General features: G+C 44.3%; 1 protein-coding gene across 2 annotated transcripts; it reads right to left on the bottom strand.

The window, feature by feature from the left end:
* Positions 1-676: 676 nt before the first annotated feature.
* Ly96 (lymphocyte antigen 96) lies at positions 677-24,820 on the bottom strand. 2 transcript variants are annotated; one of them, XM_075971438.1, is made up of 5 exons: positions 24,616-24,817; positions 20,230-20,322; positions 14,378-14,506; positions 3,626-3,678; positions 677-813 (listed from the first exon to the last, which is right to left on the bottom strand). In XM_075971438.1, the coding sequence occupies exons 1-5, from the start codon at positions 24,764-24,766 to the stop codon at positions 715-717; spliced, it is 525 nt and encodes a 174-aa protein (XP_075827553.1). In that variant the 5' UTR covers positions 24,767-24,817; the 3' UTR covers positions 677-714. The 2 variants fall into 2 exon arrangements, with proteins under 2 accessions (XP_075827553.1, XP_075827554.1); XM_075971439.1 differs by lacking the exons at positions 677-813; positions 3,626-3,678 and adding an exon at positions 3,685-7,033 and having other exon boundaries at positions 24,616-24,820.
* Positions 24,821-25,036: the final 216 nt, after the last annotated feature.

The raw sequence follows: 25,036 nt of genomic DNA, 5'->3' as shown, positions 1-25,036 counted from the left end.
GTCAATAAACCTCGTGTGACTGCAGCAAGGACGGTCTCTCGTGAGTTACTTGGGGGGGGGGGGGTCGTGTTATCCCTAGAGTTGAGTGAGAGTCTCCCTACACTGGCGGTCTTTCAGCAGGATCTCTCTGCTTCCGAACTATGGCTTTCACATCCCACTTTCTGTGTGTGTTCCAGAAATCAGGCTCAAATTGTCAGGCCTACTAGGTGTGTCCATCAGGATTCTCAGGAGGAGTAGAACCAACATCATGAATATATGGTGTAATAGTTCGAATGTAAGGTGCCCCCATAATCTCATAGGGAGTGGCACTATTAGGAGGTGTGGCTTTGTTGGAGAAACTGTGCCACTGAGGAGGAGGAGCCAGAGGAGGGAGAGCAGAGGGAAGAGAAATGGGGAGCAGGGGGAGAAGGAGGGAGAGCAGAGGGAGAAGAAATGGGGAGCAGGGAGAAGAGGGGAAGTAGAGGGAGGAGAAATGGGGAGCAGAGAGAGGAGGAGCAGCAGCAGCTGGACATCAGGCTACACACTTTAATTCCATCATTGGAGAAACAGAAGCAGTAAGATCTGAGTTCCAGGCCAGTCTGATCTACACACATACACACACACACACACACACACACACACACACACACACACACACAATAATTGTGAAAGTTTTTTTAAGGAAAACAGAACGCCATTTTCCAAAAATAAAGATATATATATTCTGAGTTTATTCTACTTGACATTAGTACCGTGAACGACAGTAAAATTCAAACAGAACAGCCTTTCTCGATCATCCCCTACAATGGCTTCCGCAATGCACTTGTATCGGCCCTAGAATAAGGAATAATAAAGACAAACTGTTATTCTTTTTTAAAAATGCTGCAAGATCCCCGCGGCAGTAGGCAGCAGAAATGCTGTAGGTCCCAAATGGTGGCGGCAGGCCATGTGGTGGCAGGCAGTGGGCCCTGGGAGCAGCCAGTCCCAGGCAGAGACGGCTGCTGGTCTCAGAGCAGTGGTGGTGGGCCATGTGGCAGCAGGCAGTGGGCCCCAGACAGAGACGGCTGCTGGTCCCCGAGCAATGGCTGGTTCCAGGCAGGGAGACACATGGCGGTCAGGCAGAAGACAGAAACATGGATAGACAGGACATGCAGGATGAGGTTGAATGTTTATTCAAGGGGTTATGGAGGAGGAAGGGTGAAGGGGGGAACAGAGAGAAAGGGAGAGAGAGAGAGAGAGAGAGAGAGAGAGAGAGAGAGAGAGAGAAGAGGAGAAAGAGACAGAGAAGGGGGGAAGCAGAGAAGTGGGGAGAGAGGCAGAAGCAACGCTGCCTCTCCGAGAGGAAGACGGAAAAGAGAACGAGCTCAGGCCAGAAGCTGAAGATCAGCCTGCCTCAGCGGATGGGGAGGGGAATGGGTGTGGCTTGTCTCTTAAAGGGACCAAAACCATAACACAAACAATACAAAATATTAGGTGCTGTGATTCACAAACTCTGTAAGAACGTTCTTCTTTTCTTTCTTTTTGTTTTGTTTTGAGACAGGCTTTCATTATGTAGCCCTAACTAGTCTGGAACTCACTATGTAGACCAGGCTGGTCTCAAACTCACAGAGATCCATCTGTTAAGATTAAAGACGTAAGCCTGGCAAGAACTTTGTTCTTATCAGTATATAACATTGAAATTGAATTGGGTTTGTGTGTGTGTGTGTGTGTGTGTGTGTGTGTGTGTGTGTGTGTGGTGAATGGAATCAAACCCAGGGCTTGATGCCTGCCTCTCAATACTCTAGCACAGAGCTAATTCCCAAGCCCAATTACACTCTCTTAGTTTCCCAATAAGATAGAAACCTGCATGAATGTCTTCTAAAATTGTGCCTGTGTGCATGCATTTGTGTGAGTGTGTGCATGCATTCATGTGAGGGGGGGGGCGGGCAGCTGAGCACGCCAGATCATTCAGATAAAAACCTGCATGCATGCCTTTTAAATTGTGCATGTGTGCATGCATTTGTGTAAGTGTGTGCATGCCGCATCATTCAGGTGGTGGTCAGGGGACAATGGGAGTCAGATCTCTCCTCCTGTCATGTGAGTCTCAGCAAGAGAATTCCATTCATCTTGGAAGTAAGCACCTGTATCCACAGCCATCTTACTGGTCTCTGCATAAGTTTTAATTGTTTCTCAATTAGAAAGTGAGGATGTCTCTCTGTGAGTTCGAGACCAGCCTGGTCTACAAGAGCTAGTTCCAGGACAGGCTCCAAAACCACAGAGAAACCCTGTCTCGAAAAACAAAACAAAACAAAACAAACAAAAAAAAAGTGAGGATGTCTTTTTAAATAGTCCACAAGACTATTCCAGAGAATGGCTCAGAGGGGAGGGGCACTTGCTGTACAAGCATAAGCTCCTGAGTTCAAATCCCCAGAACTGACATAAAAAAAAAATAACAAAATACCTAAAACCAAAACTCTTGACTGTGGTCATGCTACCCTGAACACACCCAATCTCAATTGAATAACTATTCTTTTTGTTTGGCTGGTTTTTGGTTTTGTTTGGTTTGGTGTTTGCTTGTTTGTTTGTTTTTGAGACAGGGTTTCTTTGTAGCTTTGGAGCCTGTCCTGGAACTAGCTCTGGTAGACCAGCTGGCCTCGAACTCACATCCACTTTGCCTCTGCCTCCCCAAGAACTGGGATTAAAGTCGTGTGCCACTACCGCCTAGAGAGTAACTATTCTTAAAAGTGGTGAATTGCTTTTTTCAATTCTTAACATACGTTGTTTGAATAAGAATGGCCCCCATAGACAGACTTAGTTGACTCCCCAGGAGAGGTCTTACCCTCTCTGAGGAGCGATGCGGTAAGGGGTGTAGGAGAAGTGGGGGAGCGGGAGGAGAGGAGGGAGGGGGATTGGTATGTAGATAAATAAATTTTTACCTTAAAAAAATGGTCCCCATAGATTCATAGATTTGAATGCTTGATCACCAGTGAGTGGCACTATTAGAAGGTGTGGCCTAGTTGGGGTAGGTGTGGCTTTGTTAGAGAAAGTGTGTCCCTGGGGGTAGACTTTGCACAGTTCAGAAGCTCAAATCAGGTCCAGTGAGTGTCTCTCTTCCTGCCAATCCAGAAACAGAACTCTGGGCTCCTTCTCCAGCACCGTATCTTCCTGAGTGCCACCATGCTTCCCACCATGACAATAATAGACTAAACCTCTGAACTGAAAGCCAGCCCCAATTAAATGTTTTCCTTTTTATAAGTGTTTCCATGGTCATGGAGACTCACAGCAATCCTGACTGATGTGGGAAGTCCTTCTGTATATGTGTTGTTTTTATTGGTTAATGAATAAAGCAGTTTTGGCCAAAAGTCTAACCAAGTAAAGCTAGGCACGAAATTCGAACAGAGATAGAGAGTCAAAGAGATGCCATATAGCAAAAGAAGGACACGCCGGAACCTTACCAGTAGGCAATAGCCTGTGGTAATACACGGATTAGTAGAAAGGGGTTAATTCAAGATGTAAGAACTAGTTAAAAATATGCCTAAGTCATTGGCCAAGCAGTATTGTAATTAATATAGTTTCTGTGTGATTATTTGGGTCTGGGCAGCCAGGAAATGAATGAGCAGCCTCCATTTACAAGTGAAGAAAGAGCAAAATATTTCTTGAACAATACCTTAGGAAGTATTACTCCCTTGAAGGAAAATGGTACTCTTGTATTCACAGTCTCTGAAAACAAAACACAAACATTATTAGTCATCTTGGGTGATTTCTTTTTTAAAAATATGAAGTGTAGTTTTATGGAGTGCCCTTACTAATAACAGAAGCATTTCTAAGGAAAAATGTGGAGAAATGACTCCTACACCCTACCTACTCCATCCACAGTGCTCCACCCTGACACTCAAGTACATGAGAGTCCCTCCCGGAACCAGCCCATGTCTCATCTCCTAGGGCATCTGAAGTTTTGCCACCTATCAGTCTCAGTGAATTGATTAATATATACATCAAGCTAGATTATGTATGTACAAATTTAACTTTTAGATGCACCTCTAGTTGGATAGAACAGATAAGAATCTCCCTAAACACAGATGTTTCTTTTGACAACACTGAGAATTGACCCTAGGGCCTCATGCATGCTGGGCACAATATCATCTTAGTTATATCCTCCCTGAGACAGTACAAACACAGCCAGAATCCTTACACCCCTTCCAATCACACCACCAAGAAGCATAAGGCTTCAGCCTATGTTTAAATAAGCAGCCATGAGACTGTCCCTTTCTGTATAAGCCACAGAGCATAAAGGTAGACCAGCAGAAAAAGCCAAACAGCTTGAGGTAGAGGTAAAGTCAGAAAGATGGAAATGTTTTGAATGTCAAATAAAAGAAATACTGGTCTTTAAAAAGCAAAACTGTGTGTGTGTGTGTGTGTGTGTGTGTGTGTGTGTGTGTGTGTGTGCGCGCGCGCGCACACACACACACAAAAGCACTGCTGTGCACAGCATGACACAGAAGTCGGGGACACCTTGTAGCAGGCACCATGTGGGTTCCAGCAGTGGAACTCAAGCCCGCATGGTTCTGCACGGCAGCAAGCATCTTCACCTAATGGACCATCTCACCAGCTTAGCTGTCTAACTACGTACCAAGGGAGTCCATGAGACAACATCTGAGTCCCTGAATCAGAAGGATGGGTGCTTGGAACAGATCCTGTGTCCTCAGTGCATTGAGCCATCTCTTTAGTTCCTTAATTTAAAATTTTAATAACAGTTCAAAGACTATTAGCTGAAAGCCCACTTTGTGCCAGGGAATAACGAGACAATGGTGGTTAGCCCATAATTGTCTCTTCCTGAAAACAAGTTAATTTATTCAGAACATAAATATGTAAAAAAACCAAACATACGATGCACAATGGGAGCTGGGTGTGGTGGTTCACCCCTTTGCATTAAGTACCAGGGAGCAGAGGTAGGGGAATCTCTGCAAGTTTGAGGCCAGCTTGGTCTACTTATTGATCTCCAGGCTAGCCAGGGCTACATAGAAAGAGTCTGCCTCAAAAAAGAAAAAGGATGCACCCCTTGCGCTCCTGAGTTCCTTGCTCGTGCTCTCTCTCCTTCTGCTCCTGATTTGGACCTTGAGATTTATGTCCGGTGCTCCAATGTGGGTCTCTGTCTCTGTCTCCTTTCATCGCCTGATGAAGGTTAATATTCAGGAGGATGCCTATATGTTTTTCTTTGGGTTCTCCTTATTTAGCTTCTCTAGGATCACTAATTATAGGCACAATGAGACAATGGGGATGTTCTATTGGGAACTCACCAAGGCCAGCTGGCCTGGGTCTGAAAAAGTCTGGGATAAAACCAGACTCACTGAACATAGCAGACAATGAGGACTACTGAGAACTCAAGAACAATGGCAATGGGTTTTTGATCCTACTGCACGCACTGGCTTTGTGGGAGCCTAGGCAGTTTGGATGCTCACCTTACTAGACCTGGATGGAGGTGGGTGGTCCTTGGACTTCCCACAGGGCAGGGAACCCTGATTGCTCTTCGGGCTGAGGAGGGAGGGGGACTTGATTGGGGGAGGGGGAGGGAAATGGGAGGCGGTGGCGGGGAAGAGACAGAAATCTTTAACAAATAAATAAATTTAATTAAAAAAACTTAAAAAAAGAAAAAGGGAAAAAGAAAAGCAGTGAGAAAGAAACAGTGATTAAGGTGTGTGAGGTGGTGGCCAGGGTGATGGCACTCAGCATCTCTCTCTCCCTCCCTCCACATTCCTGTCACAGGGTTACCATGTTGCACCCTCCATGCAAGGATTCACTCCCACATGGTTGCTCAGTGGACAGTACCTGACTCCCGACACCACAGAGCATCCATCCCTGGTTCTGAGTCTCCCTGCACCCAGAAACCACGAGGAATGAGAAGAGAAGTGTGGTGCAGGCCTCCAGGTGCCAGCAGAGGAGCAGACACACACCATGGTCTCAGTAGGAAGCCAACACAGCACATTTGCAGCAGGAAAGGAGAAGACTAAGGCCTGGGGATCTGGTGGCACACGCCTTCAACCCCAGCACTCAGGAGGCAGAGGCAGGTGGATCTCTGTGAGTTTGAGACCAGCCTGGTCTACAAGAGCTAGTTCCAGGACAGGCTCCAAAGCTACAAAGAAACCCTGTAAAACCACAGACACACACACACACACACAATGACCTGGGGTTCTGGGAAGGAAATCAGAAGGAACAGCCAGGTTTCTGCCCTGGGGGCTGTGTTGGTCAGTTGTCCCTCTCTTTTTTGATGCGACATTAGCTAGAAGCCTCTAAGTGCACTAAAGAAGCCAGAAAGACACCAAGCTGGACCAGAGAAAATAAAGACAGAAGCCCCTCTCTGGTCCCTCTCTACTCTTCCAAAAGGTGACCCATGGTCCCAGACCAGTTATGAAGTAGTAGTGAAAATAATTTTATGGTTGGGGGGTCACCACAGCATAAGGAATTGTACTGAAGGGTCGTAGCACTGGGAAGGGTGAGAACCACTGATCTAGAGCAAAGTACAGGCCTTCCTGCCAGGAAGTTCTACACTTCTCTCATTCCATGAATTCTGTGTCCTTGTCATCCAGTTTTGTCCCATTGAGTTCTAATTCATGTTATGCCGCTAAATTTAATAAATGCCTGTAAGCCACCTTGCATCCCCTTTTAAATAAGACCAGTCTCGGAATAGTGGTAAATAATTATATGAGAAAAACAAATTTCAAGAGTAAGTTTTTAAAGTTAATAAAAATTTAGTACAAATTTTTAACCTAATTTTTTAAAAAAGTGTCTTCATGCTGGGCATGGTAGTACACTGATGTAGGAGGGTCATCTGTCTATGTGTTATTTCATTGGTTAATAAAGAAACTGCCTTGGCCTTTTGATAGGCCAGCCCCTTAGGTGAGTGGAGTAGACAGAACAGAATGCTGGGAGAAAGAAGCAGAGCCAGGCAGCCGGGAGCCGGGAGCCAGGTGGCAGGAACGCAGCCGCTGCTCCTTCTACAGTACAGTCCTTTAATCCCAGCACTCAGGAGGCAGCGGCAAGCAGATTTCCAAGACAGCCAAGGATCCATGGAGAGACCCTGTCTCAAAACAAAACAAAAGTCTTCAGCTTTGTTTTTAAAGTTATAAGGCTAGATTCTAACACAGGCAGATTAAACTGACTGGTGTAATGTTGATTTAAGACAGCACAAGATACGAATTGGTTTGAAAAGCAGCTTGGGTTAGAACAAACAAAAACTGTAAATATGTTCAAATATTTTACCTGGAAATCTCTGGAAGTCATCCATAACTCTCCTAAGAATGGGAATATTCAAGCCTAATATATACAAAAGACTATACATAGAAACATATTCATTACATTATTGTTAGGGTTTGAATATCGAATGTCCCTACACAGACTTGTGTGTCTGAACACTTGGTTCCCAGCTGCTGATGGTGTTTGGGAGGTGGTGAGCACTGGGGCCTAGCTGCACTCCTACTGCTGTTCCTCCTCAGCATGAAGAAATGTCCTCAGATCATGAAACCCAATAGACCCCTCTGCGCTCGCTCGCCCTCCCTCCCTCCCTCTCTCCCTCCCTCCCTCCCCCCCCCACTGGATTTTTTTATTCTTTTTTTCAATTTCATCTTACATTGCGACCGCAGTTTGCCCTTCTGCCCCTGCTCCCACTCCCCTAACCTCCCATCCAAGATTTATTTATTTATCATGTATACAGTGTTCTGCCTGCATGTATGCTGCAGGCCAGAAGAGGGCACCAGATCTTGTTATAGGTGGCTATGAGCCACCATGTGGTTGCTGGGAATAGAACTCAGGACCTCTGGAAGAACAGCCAGTGCTTTTAATCTCTGAGCCATCTTTTCAGCTCTCCTCTTTCAATTTTTTAAGAAAGGGTTTCTCTGTTTAACATCCCTGGTTGTCCTGGAACTTGCTCTGTAGCCCAGGCCGGCCTCACACTCACAAAGATCCACCTGCCTCTGCCTCAGGACTGCTGGGATTAAAGGTCTGTGCCACCACTGTCTGACTTTCGTTCCTTTTTTTAATAAATAATTTATTTTATGTGCATGAATGTCTTGCCTGCATGTATACACATGTACCACATGTTTGAATAGTGTCCAAAGAGGTCAGAAGAGGGTGTCCAGTCCCCTGGAACTGGAATTGCAGACAGACGTGAGCTGCCTTGTGGGTTCCAAGAATCAAACCTGGGTCCTCTGGAAGAGCAGCAGGGGCTCTTAACCACCCAGCAGTCTCTCCAGCCCCAATCTTTCTTCTCTTACATTGCTTTTTGTCAGGATCTGATCTCAACAATAAGAGAAGTAGCTAATTCAGTTCTTTATAATAGGGAAAGCAGTAGAAGGAAATTAAACATTAAGTAAAAAGAAAGCATATCCACTGTCTTAGTCTGGTTTCTGTTCCAGTGAAAAACACCATGACTGTGGGGAGCCATGAAGCCTCGTCTTGGATCAGCCTATGAACGTCTGTCCCATGGGTCCCTAGGCAATGCCATGGAAGACAATCTCTCACTTGGCAAAAACCAGTGGACCACAGAGCAGCGTGGGATTTTGATGAATTCATGCAGCTTGCAGGCTCTTTTCTCTCTGGTTATTGTTGATTCTTTGGGAAGGTTCAAGTTTTATTTTGTCAGTCACAAACACAACAGCTGTAATTTTCTCTGGAAATTCTGTTCATTTCCCCTAAGAGTCAGAAGGGGATTATTGCTTCTCAAATCTCTTATCTGGAATTACTAACTACAACTCCTAATCCTGGGAAGTTTTCTGACTCAACAGAAACAGTTAGCTACATCTGGGAAAACAATACTTGGAACATTAAGCATGTCTCACAGGTCTGGCAGGGAGAGAGAGGCAAGCATCCATAGAGCAGGCGAAGGCCTCAGGAATACACATAGTGCCAGCTGCAGAGAGTAAGTTCACTGGACACCAAGTATAGAAGCTTTGGTAGGATCTGGTATGCTCCAAGAGGAATAAGTACAACATAAAATGTGGGATGGACAGATCCACCTTTGCCATACACAGGAGCTTACGTTGGTGGAAGAAGTGTGGTTATGGTGGGGTGGAAAAGAGTGCCTTACCAAAGTCTGCCTATTGCAGACAGATGGAGACTTGGGACCCTCTTGCAGAAAAGGGAACTATAAAAAAAGCATATCTTACAGACATGAAAGAATTGTTTTGGTTTAAATACTGTTGTCCTTAAAGCATCGTGCCCACGTCTATTACTTTTTAACTCTGTAGCCACAAGTAGCTGCAGTTGATGAACCTGCTGCAAGAGCAGGACTTTCTGTCTTGTTTACTAAAGCCTGCAAAATGCTCAACTCTGTCTAGAAGAAGGTTATGTAGAGGGTGGGAAAGCATATCTTGAGAAGCATAAAACGGAAACGATGGAGGCTTTCTATAATGATTACAATGTATTTCTTAAAATATGACATAGTTCTTTTTTTTTTTTTGGTTTTTTTGAGACAGGGTTTCTCTGTAGCTTTGGAGCCTGTCTTGGAACTAGCTCTTGTCGACCAGGCTGGCCTGGAACTCACAAAGATCCACCTCCCTCTGCCTCCCAAGTGCTGGGATTAAAGGCGTGCACCACGACCGCCCACTGCCCGGCATGACATAGTTCTTAAAAGTCAAAAATAATAGCAAATAATAAAGCTGTTCAGGCAAGCCCGGTAGGAAAAAAAAACTCTGTTAAAGTATAAATAAAAACATCTTAAGCTATTTGGGACCACTTGAGTGTGCTCCACCGGGTGATTAGAACCTTTCTTTGCACCAACGCCCCTTCCTCATCTCAGAACCTGAACCCAAGCCAAGGCTAGACCCTGGGCATATGACCAAAACCAGTTTGAAGTGGAAATGGTGTATTTAGTTTACAAATTACAGAAGCCAAGACAGGAACTCAAGATAGGGACCTGGAGACAGGAACTGAGGCAGAGATCACTGAGGAATGCTACCTACTACTCAATCCCAACTTTGCTTATACAACCCAAAACTGCCTGCCTAGAAGTGACACCAGCCAGTGGGCTGGACTATGTCTTCCCACATCAACCATTAGTCAAGACAATTTACCGTGGACAAGCTCACAGGCCAATCTAATGGAGGCTGTTATTCAATTGAGGTCCACTCTTCCATAGTGATTCTAGTTTGTGTTAAAAAAAAAAAAACAAGCCAGAACACCCACTAAGTGAGACTTCCCTCTCTAATATGTATGTCCTGATCTGTTAAACAAATGAAGTAACTATTCAAAGAGTAAACTCAATTTCTTAAAAGAAAATTAAAACTTGCAACATGATATAGCAACTACATAAGCAATGTTCATTCATTTTTAAACATAAGAACTCACACTAATCTAAGAAAAGTCCTCTTGCAACGGATGGTGACAATTACAGAAAATCACAACAATCAGGTCTATGGTGTCGCACACCTTTAATCCCAACACTTGGAAGGCAGAGGAATGTAGATTTCCAAGTTAGAGACTAGCCTGGTCTATATCATGAGTTCCAGGACAGCCAGAGCTACACAGAAAAACTCAGAAAACAAGGGAAGGAAGGAAGGAGGGAAGGAGGGAAGGAGGGAGGGGGAGGGAGGGAGGGAGGAAAAAAGGAAGGAAGGAAGGAAGGAAGGAAGGAAGGAAGGAAGGAAGGAAGGAAGGAAGGGGAAAGGAAAACCACAACAGATCAAAATGCAGGGAACAAGTAGCAGAGTGGTTGGCATACAGTCCTGTCTGTTGATATACTGACCACACAATTCCTGCACCTGAGGCTCAGAAAGCACAGTGGAAGAGGGGGCAGAAAGACTGTAAAGGCCAGAGGAAAACAGGTTCACTGTGAAAGCATATCATAGGAATGTCAGGGAAGTTATGTCCATTAAGTCTTACCAACATGACTGCCTAAACATGACCAGAAAAGAGACAACACAAATAGTTATGCCAACATGGGAAGAGGTAAAGTTTGTGAGACCTTGCCATGGTTTGAAAGAAAATGGTCCCTAAAGGGAGGGGACCATTAGGAGGTGTGGCCTTGTTGGAGTAGGTGTGGTCTTGCTGAGGCAGTGAGTGTCTCATATATGCTCAAGACACTGTCCAGTGTCTCAGATCACTTCCTGTTGCCTGCAATGTGTAGGACTCTCAGCTCCTTCTCCAGCACCATGTCTGCCTGCATGCCACCATGTCCCTCCATGATGATAATGAACTGAACTTCTGAAACTGTAAGCAAGGCACCCCAATTAAATGTTTTCCTTTATAAATGACTTGCTGTGGCCATGGTGTCTCTTCACAGCAATAGAAATCCTAAGACAAACCTTAACCCTAAACGAAGAATTTCAGACAACTAAGGGTTGTAAGTTTTTGTTTGTGTTCTGACAAATAGAGCTTGCATGGAGATCAGAGGGCAGATCTAGCCACTAGCTAGCCACAGAGGTCTGGAGATCCGTACAGAGAGGAGACAAGAAGTGAGAACGTGGCACCGAGAGAGGACGTGATAAGGCGGGGCATAGACAGGATCTCAGCCCCTCTTTGTCTCAGGATTCAGAGGAAGTAAGAAGTCTCTGGTAGCTTCTGCTCTGCTTCTCTGATCTTTCAGCTTTTACCCCGATATCTGACTCTGGATTTTTATTGATTAAGACTATTAGGATCATGCTTCAACTAAGGAACACTCAGTGGGAGAAATGGACATCCAAGGGAAGAGCCCCCTGTAGTAATAAGGGCGGCGGGGCTTCTTCCCCAGCACCCCGGCCGCCTGCACAGCTAGCTTATGCCCCGAAATAACAACACACAAACGGTATTCATTTAATCACTGCTTGGCCCATTTCTATCTAGCCTCTTCTCGGCTAACTCTCGCACCTGGACTAGCCCATTTCTGATATTCTATGTAGCACAGCTAGGTGCGCTTATGGAAAGATTCTAGCCTATGTCCATCCTGGGTCGGAGCTTCATCGCTTGCATCTGCCTGGGAGCTGGGAGCATGGTGTCTCTCTGAGGCGTCTGCTCCCGAGAGGAGAGCTGTGGAGTCTGAGATCACTTCCTCTTCCTCCCAGCATTCTGTTCTGTTTACTCCTCCCACCTATCTTCTAACCAATGAGGGCCAAGCAGTTTCTTTTTATTTAACCAATGACCTTCCTCCATCATCCCCCAATTGGTTGTCCAGAATTAAGTGGTCAGCCCTGAAATCATATACATACAAGTAACATTACACAAACTGAGAAGGTTGTATCCATATATTTAGGAATATATGTATGTGTGCGCATGTGTGCATGTGTATGTGCGTGTGTGTATGTGTGTGTGTGTACAATAACAAAAAAGGTAGAAGTTATGAATCTGAGAGAGAATGGGATGGGGAGATGGCTAGGGGAGGTTGGGGTGAGAAAAAGGAAAGGCGAAGCAGGATAATTTTATTTTTTTATTTATTTTTTTTAAATATTTATTTACTTATTATGTATACAATATTCTGTCTGTGTGTATGTCTGCAGGCCAGAAGAGGGCACCAGGCCTCACTACAGATGGTTGTGAGTCACCATGTGGTCGCTGGGAATTGAACTCAGGACGTTTGGAAGAGCAGGCAATGCTCTTAACCACTGAGCCATTTCTCCAACCCCAGCAGGATAATTTTAATTTAAAATTTAAACGAAGTTTTAAAGGAAAAGCAGCTCCCCATGAGCCTAAAAGCAGGCCACTGAACAGCATCCCCTATTTTTCTCAGCTTTGTCTCTGCCCCATCGTCCTGCCCTGAGTTCCTGTCCTACCTTCCCCCGTGTCAGACTAGAAGCTGGAAGATGAAACTTCTCCTCCCAAGGTGCAACTCGGACAAGCACCCCACTAAATAAGGACAAGAGTGCTGAAAAGCTCTAGGATGGTGTGTCGAGGGACGCCGGATAGACACCTCCACAATTATAAAACATTCCACCCACGTTCAAACATTTTAGCTCTTAAGCCATATAAAAGTCATAGACATACTGTGAAGATAAATGTGGAATACGGCCTAAAAACAAATAAATAAAATAAATAAATACAAATGAAAAACTAAGAAGAACCAGGCGGTGGTTGTGTATACCTTTACTCCCACAGCTCAGGAGGAAGAGACAGGTGGATCTCTGTGAGGTGGAGGCCAGCCTGGTCTACAGAATAAATTTCCGGACATCTAGGGCTACACAGAGATAACCTAGAAAAAAACTAAACTAAACAAACAAAACACACACACAAGAAAAGAAGTTCTAAAGTGCTTTTTAGAAATAAGATTTTATCACTATTTTGTTGTATTATTTCCAATTATGCTAATATAAAAGTATGATATTTATATACTGAAACTATTTTAAATACTTAAAACTATTAAGGGGAAAAAGCATGAGTTTGGATTAAGTGACCTTTACATTCCCAAATTCTGAATTTTACTATTCTGTTAACAGACCAAAAGCTGAGAAGACTGAATAAATAGATCAGGGGTAGATCACTTGCTTGCCTCGCATGTATAAGATTCTGGTTTCCATCGCTGAGGTAGGCCCTCCCAGCAACAAAGTATATCCAGAAGTGGTGGCCTAAGCCTCTAATCCCAGCACTTTGGAAGCAGAAGTAAGCGTGCGAGAGGACAGCCAGGGGCCACAGAGACAAACAACAACAGCAACAAAAGGGAGATGGGGCATGAAGTCCAGGAAGTTCAAATCAGCCTTGACTACATACAGAGTTCAATACCATCCAGGGCGAAAATGACGCTCTGTCTCAAAAAGTCAATAGCAACAATTCCAGGATTCAGATAAAAAGGAGATCATTAAAGAAATCAATATAAGTGCAGAGTCAAAACCAGACAAGTGTCTATAGAAAGCTCTACAGGCAATGTTTGGGAAAAGACATCTGTAGCCAAGAGTGAATGTGAGACCTTCATCTAAAAAGGTGAGAATTTATTACCCCTGCAAACACATCCACACTGCACCATTTTAGTAATGGCATGTGAACATCACTGTAAAATATTTATGCTTCAAAGAGTAAAATTTCAGAGGGAATTGGCTGTGGAGTAGTCCTGTACACTGTGAAAGTGTGCTGCTCTCGTTGTGAATAAAAAGCTGATTGGCTGGTAACCAGGAAGGTGGAACAAGCAAACTTAGGACTAGAAGGAGGGCGGAGTCAGAGGAGTCGCAGGCCAGAAGCAGCTCAGCGGGAGCAGAAGATGAAACGTGCTGTGTTAATTAAGACACCACCACGTGGCAGAGCATAAATAAAGAATGTGGATTAATTTAAAATGTAAGAGCTAATTTGCAATAAGCCTGAGCTGGCCGAGCATTTGTAATTCATATTCGTGAACTGGCGGTCGGGACAGGAAATCTCCACCTACAGGAACCCGAGCATTATGTCAGTAAAGGAGCTTCACGATTCCCGTGTTTCCTCGTCCTAACAGCCTCACAAAGAATCATGGTCTACTCTAAAGCCAAATGCTTACCTCCCTTCAGAGCTCTGCAAAAAGAATAATCGTCATCATATCCATGGCAAATAATTTCTTCGCGCACTGGCAGCTTTACGGAGTTGACATGAACGTAGAGGTTGAAGTATAATTTTTTTAAGTCTCTTCCTTAAGAAAAAAAATAGAGATCCAGTAAGGTGTACAGAGTGTTTGTTGTGTCCTTAGTGTGTGCCGTGTGCTCTTTTCCTAGATTGCTTCCCCATGACTATCTATAAAGTTATTAGTATCTTTTTTTTTAAAGATGTATTTATTTACTATGTATACATTGTTCTGCCTGTATGTATCCGTGCACGCCAGAAGAGGCACCATTACAGATGGTTGTGAGCCACCATGTGATTGCAGGGAACTGAATGCAGGACTTTGGGAGAACAACCAGTACTCTTAACCGCTGAGCCATCTCTCCAGCCCCAAGGTTTAGTATCTTTATTCCAGTGATAAAACTAAAGTTCTAAGAAGGCACCTTTGTAGAAAAATTGAATGTTCCACAGTGACAGCTATATAAAATATCCCCTCCCACCAAAAAAAAAAAATCTCAAATTGTGACAACTACCAAAGATGTAAGATTTCTAGCTTTGGTGAGCTCATCCAGAAAATTAAAAGGACTGGGAATCATAAACTCATCAGCTTTTGGAGTTGGATGAGCAATGTCTAAAAAAGAGAATTGAAGACCAGGTCTATCGGTGCATGCCTTTAATTCCAGCACTCGAGATGCAGAGGCAGGCCCATCTCTCTGAGTTAAAGGCTAGCCTGATCTACATAAAGAGACCCTGGCTCAAATAAAATAAAACAATAAAAACAATAAACAAGAGAAAGAAGACTGAAGCAGAAGGTTCACAAGTTGGAAACCTGTCTGGTCTACGGAGTGAGTTCAAGGCAAACCCTTGATAACTTAAACCTTGTTACTAAACAAAAAGTATAAAGGACTGGGGTATTACACAAGTCAGAGGTACAGTGCTTGCCATAGCAAGTAGGATTTCAATCCCCAGTAATAGGATAGGTAGATTGATAGAAGATACATAAGTAGATGATAGAACATCTCCAGTAAACATACATGTTTCTGACTCTCCAGAGGTATTTATTTGTCCTAAGATGTATAATATTATATATATAATATAATATATAAGATATATAATATTATAATGATATATATATTGAAAGACTCCCGAGGAGGGGAGACTCTTACTCAAGTCTGGGGATAACACAAGCCCCCAGAAACTCATGAAAGACTGTCCTTGCTGCAATCACACAAGATTTATTGACAGGACTGCCGCTGGGGCTGAATCTCATTTCCCACACAAGGGTAGAGGAGTTCAACCCCGAGTAGCTGGAAGAGGAGGTATTTAGAGGAAAATACACAACCCAAAGCGGGTAGGGAAGGTGTCATTGGAAAATTCCAAATTTTCCAGTGGTAATCACAAGGGGCTAACTCCCCATTTCTCAAGATTATAATCTAACTTTATGATCAGCTAGTTCCTGAAACAGAGTCACTGAACTGGCTAACCTAGATTTTTGGTTCTTCTCTCCCTGCTAGATTTTTGGCTCTACTCTTTCTGCTAGAGGGGTCTGAATTTATCTGGGTCTTTCAAAACATACATAGATATAGCTTTTTTAAAGACAGGGTCTCATTGTGTACCCTTGACTGTCCTGAAAACCATTAGGTAGATCAGGCTGACCTCAAATTCACAAAGATCCACCTGCCTCTGCCTCTGAATGCTGGGAATAAAGATGTGATAAGTTCATCATAAATCACTGTAGGACAATAAAAAGCAGTTTTTCCATCTTCAGACGGAACTTGGCTGTGCTTGACAGAACTGCCAGATCCTTCTCCTGGCCCCTTTTTGAGGCTGGTTCTACCAGCTTGCTGCTGTCCACCCACATCTCCGACTCCTCTGTGTCATTGAGTCTCCTCTCTTATAGTTCATCCTCAGCCCTCAGCTCTCACCCTGAACATTCTTCCTGGCTTTAGGTGCCACATGACCGTATACTATTCTACATCCTTAGTCAAACATTTCTCAGTTCCATCACACAACAAACTCAAAGGGGATTTCCCATCATCAACGTCAAACTGGTGTTATAGGAATCTTTCTGGAAAAGTCCTCCAACACCGAGACCGGAAGAGAGAGATCACAGTGGACTCAAGCCAGGACCCATCCTGTCTTCCAGCTGATCCTAGTTGGCTCTGTTTCCAGCTGCATCCTCATTTCATACCCTAAAACCACAGTAGGGTGGGCAAGCAAGCAAAAGGCATATGTGCAGTCAGAAGGGTGTGAAGGCCTGCAACCAATGGTTTCCGCCTTTTCTCCAGGTCATCCTGTCTCAGGCAGCAGGTGGAGTTGTGCTTGGCGAGTAGGCAGGACCAGCAGTGCTTTAAACAAAACACTAAATAAACCAGTAAATCTGCATCTAATAATTAATCTTTTCTACTGTATTCTACTTCACTGGCAATAGAATCCCGTCCCATTAAATCTTACTCACCCCTTTTTTATTCCCACTGCCCTAGGGTCAGCAGAGGTCTTCCAAGCCTGAAGACCACCAAATGGCCTACATTTTCTCCACATCGTTACTTCCTGGGTTAGGTGTGGAAAAATTATTATAGGACCAGTTAAAAATCTTTTTTATTCATTTTATATTTCAACCAGAGTTCTCCCTTCCACCCCTCCCCCAACACCTCCTTCCTACCCCCCCCCCCATCTGCTTGCCTAAAGGGAAGTCAACAAAGCTTCGCACATTAAGTTGAGGACCAAGGCCCTGCCCCCTGCATCAAGTCTGAGCAAAGCATCCTACCAAAGGGAATGGGCTCCAAAAGCTAGCTCATGCACCAGGAATAGATCCTGGGAGCAGTTAAAAAATCTTACCAAAAAAAAAAGTTGGTCCCATGGACCCTCTAAACTCCAGTGTGTGTGTGTGTGTGTGTGTGTGTGTGTGTGTGTGTGTGTGTGTGTGTGCGGGGGGGGGGGTGAAAAGATGATCCCACAAGGAATTCGAGAGACACAGACCAGGCTCTGTGGTGCGCACATGGCAGACAGCACTGCGATCCTGGATGATGTCAATGCAAAACAAAGAGCCTCTTTCTAGGCTCAAGAGGCCCAGCGTGCTTCCAGTCTTCAGGAAGTCCTGCTTTGACAGCTCAGTGGTCGTGGACATGACTACAGTCACAGTTATGAGCCATGGCTGTAATGACATAACACTTCTGGGGCTTAGCTGGCCAAGGGCATCAATGTGAGTGGGAGGGGGGTAGGGGATGGGGATGAGGAACAGAGTGATCATCATGATAGAACAAGGTAAACATTTTCGAGTTTGCCCAGGACATCTCCAGGAATTGCCAGAAATAACACTGAAGGGACTGATCTACTGCACGGGTGTGTTCATAGGTTTGTTTCTGTTACACAAAGACCGGCTAGCAAGCCTGAGAAGTACCAAAGATATCTCCGTTCCCACTCAATTTTTGACTCAGGGTTATAACTATTGTTTGATCAAAAGCTTCCCTGACACCCCTATATCCAAGGACTCTGGGGTATTTGGATTGGAAGCGTTTCGTCTCCCCCCCCCCCACACACACACACGCGGGCGCTTTTCCCTCACCATGCTCCCAACTACCTGGGAGTGCGGCAGTAAATGTGGGCATTCATTTGGTCTAATTTGGTCTGACTGGAACTATTTACATAGGCAGAGAGGCTAGTCTTAAGATTACTCCTAATAGATGGAGGTTTCCCACAGAGGGGCCTGTTTTTCCCACGAGCTCAGCGCCACGTGCTGGAAAACGCCCTTCTCATGTGCTCCCTGCCAGGCTAACATCGGCTTCGACACAGTGAGTTCCCATTTTGGAGTACATGGCCGGTAGTGTGGGGGGTGGAGGGGCATTCACATCTATTTTTGTCGATTTTCGGACTTTCCGATAAAGTCACGGCTGTGCTGGAAGTCCAACTCATGCGGTAAGCCATGCCTCACCGAGATGAGACTTCAGTGTGTTTGGAGATGTCCAGCTCACTCGTTTCTCATGCACCCCCGTTTTGACTCAAGAGCACTGTACGGTGGACATATTGCCACAGGCTTGAGTCCCACAGTTGGCTTGGGTTTCTAAAGGGTCCTTGCGATTATGCAAATATCCTTGGGCGGCCTTTCACAAAAATCCTTTTAAATTGGGACTAACATCTAATGTAAAGCAAACAAGGCTCCATAGCCGGCAGTAGCTAGATTCGTGCTCCCGCCTGCTCCCATCCCTCTCCTTTCCTTCCCCCCTCCCTGCTTCTGTAAGCTGTTTTTATGATCCTTTTATGATCACCAAACTCATGAACTCAAGCAATCCTCCTACCCCTGTCCCATATGACTACAAGGGCTTAGCACATGCTGGCCTCTTGCTTTTCAAAGGTCTCATAGCTGCACTCCAGCTCAATCCCTGCACGCCTTCTCTAGTCTGCTCTCACAAGCACGTATCCCTCAACACTACCCCCAAATCATCTAAATTTTTAATCCCTTCTTGGACTCCACCTCTGTCCAAGTGCTGGGATTAAAAGCAAATACCACCACGCCCAGTTTCTTTCTCAACCAGCCTTTTTCCTTATGAACTACGATCTGAGGAAGAGGGAATGTTTCTTTAAGCTTATCTACATGATACTGGACATAGTGGACAGACATATAATCCCAGCACTGGGGAGGGAGAGAAAAGAAGGTTGCCACAAGTCCTAGGCCAATTTGTGCTGTGTCGTAATTTTTAGACCAGCCTGGGCTACATAGTGACACCTTGTCTCAAAAGCAGAAGGAAAGAGAAAAATAACAACAAAAAAGTATTGGTATTAGGGAGATGGCTAATCAGTGGTTAAGAGTGCTCTTCTAAAAGACTGAAATTCAGTTCCTAGCATTTACGCACCCATCTCTAACTCCAGTTCCATGGAATCTAACACTCTGCTCTGGCCTCCGTGGGCACCCACACATACGGTAAACACACAGATAAATATATATACATGTACCTAAGTAAAATAATGAAAAATGTGTCTTTTATAAAAGCTTGTTCTTCACATCGTAGCACTCTGAAAAGTATAAAATGTGCTCCAAGTCTATGCCGAGAATGAAGACCATAGTGCTAAAGACCAAAATTATATTTCCTGAGAGCCAGACTTGCACGCCTTTTATCCCAGCACTCGGGAGGCAGAGGCAGGCACATCTCTGTGAGTTCAAGGCCAGCCTGTTCTACAGATGGAGTTTCAGGACAGTAAGGTTTATACAGATAAACCAAGTCTCAGGGGAGGAAAATCACAGATTTTTCCAACTGAAACTCAGTGTCTCTCACAACTGAATGGTTGACAAGGGCCATACATTATTAGAAGGTTGAAGTTGTTCCCATTTCTAACCTATGTCCTTGTAAAACCCTCCATATGCCTGTGAGTTGGTCTAAAATACAGCAAAAATGACAGATTATCACTTCCTTGATCAAGCCATTTAATGCTCTTCCATCTTGTTATCCTTTGCCAGTTTTGATGAATCAAGCAGCTCCAATAATAAAGTCCATGTAGCCAACAGCCAGAATCCAGAAACTGCTACCAACAGCCACATGAGCTTAGAAGGAGTTCCTTCCATAGTCGACCCCAAACGTGGTCAACATTTTGATTATAGGTTATGGGGGCCCCCGGACAACATGGGTAAGCCATGCTCAGACACCATCACACAAAGACAGTAGGTAAGTACTGTGTAGAAGTCACTAGACTAAGAGTGTGGTAACTTACAGTATAGCAGTAGATAACAAACACAGATGTGCTTGGAACAGAGTCATTCTGGTTGAATTTCTACAGCCTTTCAGCTAATTAACAAAAATGAAAGTTTATATTTGTACTTACTTGGAATGAAGTTAACATATACAAATCCGCTGGTTCCCTTCAATGTTATACAGGGTTCAGAAGTAATCAAAATGGGGTAAGATTTCATGTTATCTAAAAAGAATAAGGAAAACTTTAACATGATTGTAAATAACTTCCAGTAAATATGGCATTCTGAATATCAGTCCCCAAATGATGATTTTTGTGTTCAAAATTATAATGAGAACAATTGAAGGTCATTGAAAATCTCTCTCTCTAGAACACTGACAGTTGTAGTACAGTTGAAGAAGAGGACCCAGGTTTTCCCTCAAGTACAAACTCCATGTGTAAAAACCCAGAAAATAATGAAGTCTCCAGCACATGCAAACACCCAAACTGTACTCAGTAGTATCTCTACGAAGATTCGGGAATGCTCTCTTGAGAGTCCCTGACCCCAGCACCACCATACAATTAGGAAGCCTCTCCAACCCCAGTCTCACCTGCATGCTCAATACCCTAACTCTTCCAGTTCAGCTCCCAAAGCACTGACTTCCAGGCTGTGCATCCTGGAGTTCTGATAGTCCGCACGGCCTAGTTACACCATCGGAGCCGACAGACACTACTTCTGCTCCACATGTGCGAAGACCAAAACTGCCAGTTCTCAGCTTTTCCATGATGAGAGGAAGAATTGATATAGTCTTCTAATTAACACCCATCTCACTAATCCTGGAATTCTAATGAGTGTGGGTGACAGTGAAAGGAGCAGGCAAAAGCACCTTGGCTTGAGTACTGCCATTTTGACTTCACACTCCATTTTATCTGTAGGGTGGGAAACAGTTCAAGTTCCTAAGGGAAGCTGAGAACTTTCTAATGGCGGAACAACAACCTTCCTAAGCCATATAAACAGTCTATTATCCCCCTTAGTTCCTATTATGGCTGTTCCTAACACAGAAATAAAACAAATGAATCTGACTGGTTGGACTAAAACACTCCCATTTTGTGTCCATTGATAATGATGGAACACACAAGGAAAGTTCCTAATCTTTGGCTTCTGATTGGTGAAAATTATAACTGTAACTTGGCAATAACTGTTTATGATTTTTTTGTACTTTTAAACCCCACTTTTGCCCCTACTTAGAGCTGCCAGAAGAAACAAGGCTCCGAAGTCCTTGTCCTGCAGCCCTGATCCATCAGTGACCTGCCTGTGTGGTGATTTATTAGACTCTCTAGAAACCATAAGTGTTGTCTTTCTCCTTCGTCATGGCATGCAATGGACGGAGTGGAACAACACAATCTATCTTCTTGGGGTAAAAGATGTTGCTAGAATTGGTGGGTGTCAGTCCAAAATAAATTCAAGTCAGCAGAGGGACAAAGATCAATGTCAAAAGCATACCTAGCCATGCACAGTTCAGGCCCAGCACTACTAAATAAATAAATCTATGAAAAGTAAATAAATAATTCAAGTGAGTCCGCCAGCATCTTTGGGACAAACTGTTTATTCATCTTTGTTTTGTGAGACAGGATCTTACTTTCTAGCATGGGCTGTTCTAGGACTCACTATGTAGACCAGGCCTCAAAATTGCAACAATCTTCCTGCCTTGACCTCATGAATGCTAGAATTAGAAGCATGAAACACCATGCCCAGGCTAAGTGGGATTTTTCGTGGACCTTAGAAAGTTACTATAAAAGCCAGGCTTGGCGGGATAAGCTTTAATCTTAGCACTCCAGAGCCTGAGATGGGAGAATCTCCATGAATTTTAAGGCTAATCTGGGCTAGCCTGCACTACAGAGTGAGTTAAAGGTCATCTTGAGTTACAGTGAAATCCTGCTTCAAAAACCACTTCCTAATATTATTACAGTTTGACGTGAGTTTGTCAGAGCATATACATCCAAAACCATAGCATCCCTTCAGCAAGCCAAGGAAAATCCCAATGTACCAAAATCTTGATTTTTGAATTCCAGATCAGTCCATAATAAATGTTTCTTATTTAAGCCCCCCAAACTATAGTGGTTGGGTTTTTTGTTTGTTTGATTGTTCTTTTGTTTTGGTTTGTTGGTTTTGGGTTTTGGTTTTTCCTGACAAGTTTCTCTGTGTAGCCTTGGTGGTCCTGGAACTCTCTCTGTAGACCAGGCTGGCCTTGAATTCCCAGAGATTGGCCTGCCTCTGTCTTACAAGTGTTGGGATTAAAGGCATGCAGCACCAAGCCCGACTCCATAGTGATTTGTTCCAGCAAGTCAAAATCACTAACCCTACCCAGAAAAGATATGTCTCTTCTCTTTCTAGGAAATGATCCTCATAGTAAGGACTGAATCAGGTGTCACGATAACTAGCACTCACCTGCCAATTCTAGAGGGATTAACCCTTTCCAAAGGGAGGTATTTCTGTCTTAGTGGACTCTCCCAGGCACAGGAGGGATAACGTTCTTGTAAGGCAGCAGCCTGTGGAGTTCTAGAGACCCTTTTTGCTTTCTTTCTAGCCTGTGTCAGGGGGCTCCAGGGAAGGTCCAGGACTTGTTGGTGTTACAGAACAAAGGGGCAGGTTCTACCTCAGAAAGTCTCACCAGAAGACAGAGGAAGCCAGGTGTGTGTCCGGTGTGGTATCCCATGCCTTTAGTCCCAGAATTCAGGAAGCAGAGTCAGGCAGGTCTCTTAGTTTGAAACCAGCCTAGTTACATACCAGAGCTACATAGAGAGACTCTATATCAAAAGACAAACCACAAACAAAGACAAAGGGATCCAAACTGTTACTAAAAGAGTACAGATGAATAATAACATGTATTATACATTACTAATAGGCATATGATGAGTCACTATGTAGCACCAAAGAGGCAGATTCAGAACTGCACAGGTGGCTCAGAGGTTGAGCTCCAGCCTAGGATCCACCCACATTAGTCTGCTCAAGTAGCCTGTTAACTCCAGTTCCAGGGAATCTAATGTCCTCTCCTGACTTCTGGGGGCACGAGCATGCACATGGTTCACATATATACCCAGAACATACACACACACAAAGATAAGTAAACTGACAGAAGAGGGGGCCAAAAAAGAGAGGAAAACAGAGGTTAGCAGACTGGGGACTTTCCTAATGGCCCAGAAGTGAACAGCTATTAACCACAGTCAGAGAGCTTCATAAGCCAGGCCCCCAGGAAACTGTGACTGTGCAGATCTCAGTACTGCACTTCTCAAGGGACGTCTCTAAAGTCCCTGCAGCACTTCCGGACCTCAAGCTGCAGATCTTGCTTTTCTAAGAACTGGCATTTCAGAAGGCATCACCTCCCAACCATTCGATATTTCGAGAGGCGGCAAAAATGGACAACCAACGGAGTGATCAACAAAAGAGAAAACAGACTGAAACAGCTACCAAGTCCCTGTGCTAGGTCTTCACAAACCAGGCATCTGCTAACTGTGCAGGGACAAGGGCATTAATTAGGAACCAGTAGCATCAGAGTTTAGCTCAACTGAAAAATATTTGCAGTTCCAGCCCTGGGGAGGTTGGGGAAACAAGGAGCTTGCGTTTGAGGCCAGCATAGAGTGTATAGTGAGTTCCAAGCAAAAATAAGCAAATAACTCTAGAGGCAGAGGAAGGGGGATTTCTTCGAGTTCCAGGCCAGTTTGGTCCATATAGCAAGTTCCAGGCTAGCCCAGGGCTATATACTGATATCCTGTCTAAAAAATAATAGTAAAATATGCGGGGTGTGGTGACTCACACCTTTAATCCCGGGAAGTAAGGGCAGACAGATCTCTGATTTCTAAGCCAGCCCATCTCCAGGCCAACCACCACGGCTACATAGTGAGACCCTGTCTCAAAACGAATTATAGAGTAATAATAATAATAATAATAACCGCATAAATCCAAAAATCAATCTTACTTTTTATAAGTGACTCTTAGGTAAAATTCTTAACTCTAGCAATCCTCATAAAGTGAACTCTAAAATCACTTTCACTTTGCAACTAAAAAAAAAATGAGGCAGAGAATGCCTAAAAATTGCTGAAGATCATACAGTTGGTGAAAGAGAGAGATCAAGCTAACAACCCAAAAACAGAGATGCTCGATGAGCCCTCCAGGACCACCGACTGGAGCAGAAACCCCCACTGGGGAGCAGCTCCCATTCTGCCTCCTTAGGAGGAACCAGTTTGTCGGGTCTGGGACTCTGAAACAAACAATTCCACTGGAACTGACAGCTCAGCAACGACAGAAACACAGGAGCTAAAAACACACGGTTCAGATCAGTAAGGAGAACGAGACGGGATGGGGGGGGGCACACCCGGAAGTGGTCGATCGCTCCACCCCCACCCCATCCCCATCCCCACCCCAGACCTCAGCAGCCCTCACAGCTGGAATCGCAGAGGCTTTCTCCCCGGCCCTCCGGTTCTGTGAAAACTTTCTCTGAAAACAGCTGGAGCTGCAGTTAGTTGCTGCCGATCTCTTACCGCAGTAGGTGTAGGAAATAGTCGTGTCGGAGGAGTTGCAGAACCACTGTTGCTCAGATTTGGCAAACGTGGGAGGAAGCAGCGTAGAGAAGAGAATAAATGGCAACATGATGTGATATCTCCAACACTTTACACACACAAGGAAGACCATCGGACTCGACAGTAAGGAGGAAAGATTCGACTTAGTCACCAGTCATGTGATTTCAAAGTTCCCATCCAACTGTTTCCTCTTTTTACGCTTGTGTGACTGTTTGTATACTTGTTTTTACTCTCTGAGCACTTCCTGCTGCAAAGCAAGTGAGAAAGACCGATCTAGAATATACTGTTTCTGAACACTTAAAGTAAATCAAAGTAATTAGCACTTCAACATACAGCGAGTTTTCGGTGAGACCAAATGCCCTACTGGAGACGCTGTCTAAAA

Source organism: Microtus pennsylvanicus, chromosome 5 (genome assembly GCF_037038515.1).
Source record: "Microtus pennsylvanicus isolate mMicPen1 chromosome 5, mMicPen1.hap1, whole genome shotgun sequence".
Classification (NCBI taxonomy): Eukaryota; Metazoa; Chordata; class Mammalia; order Rodentia; family Cricetidae; genus Microtus; species Microtus pennsylvanicus.
Note: the sequence above shows the minus strand (reverse complement) of the source record. Positions and strands in the feature narration are given on the sequence as shown.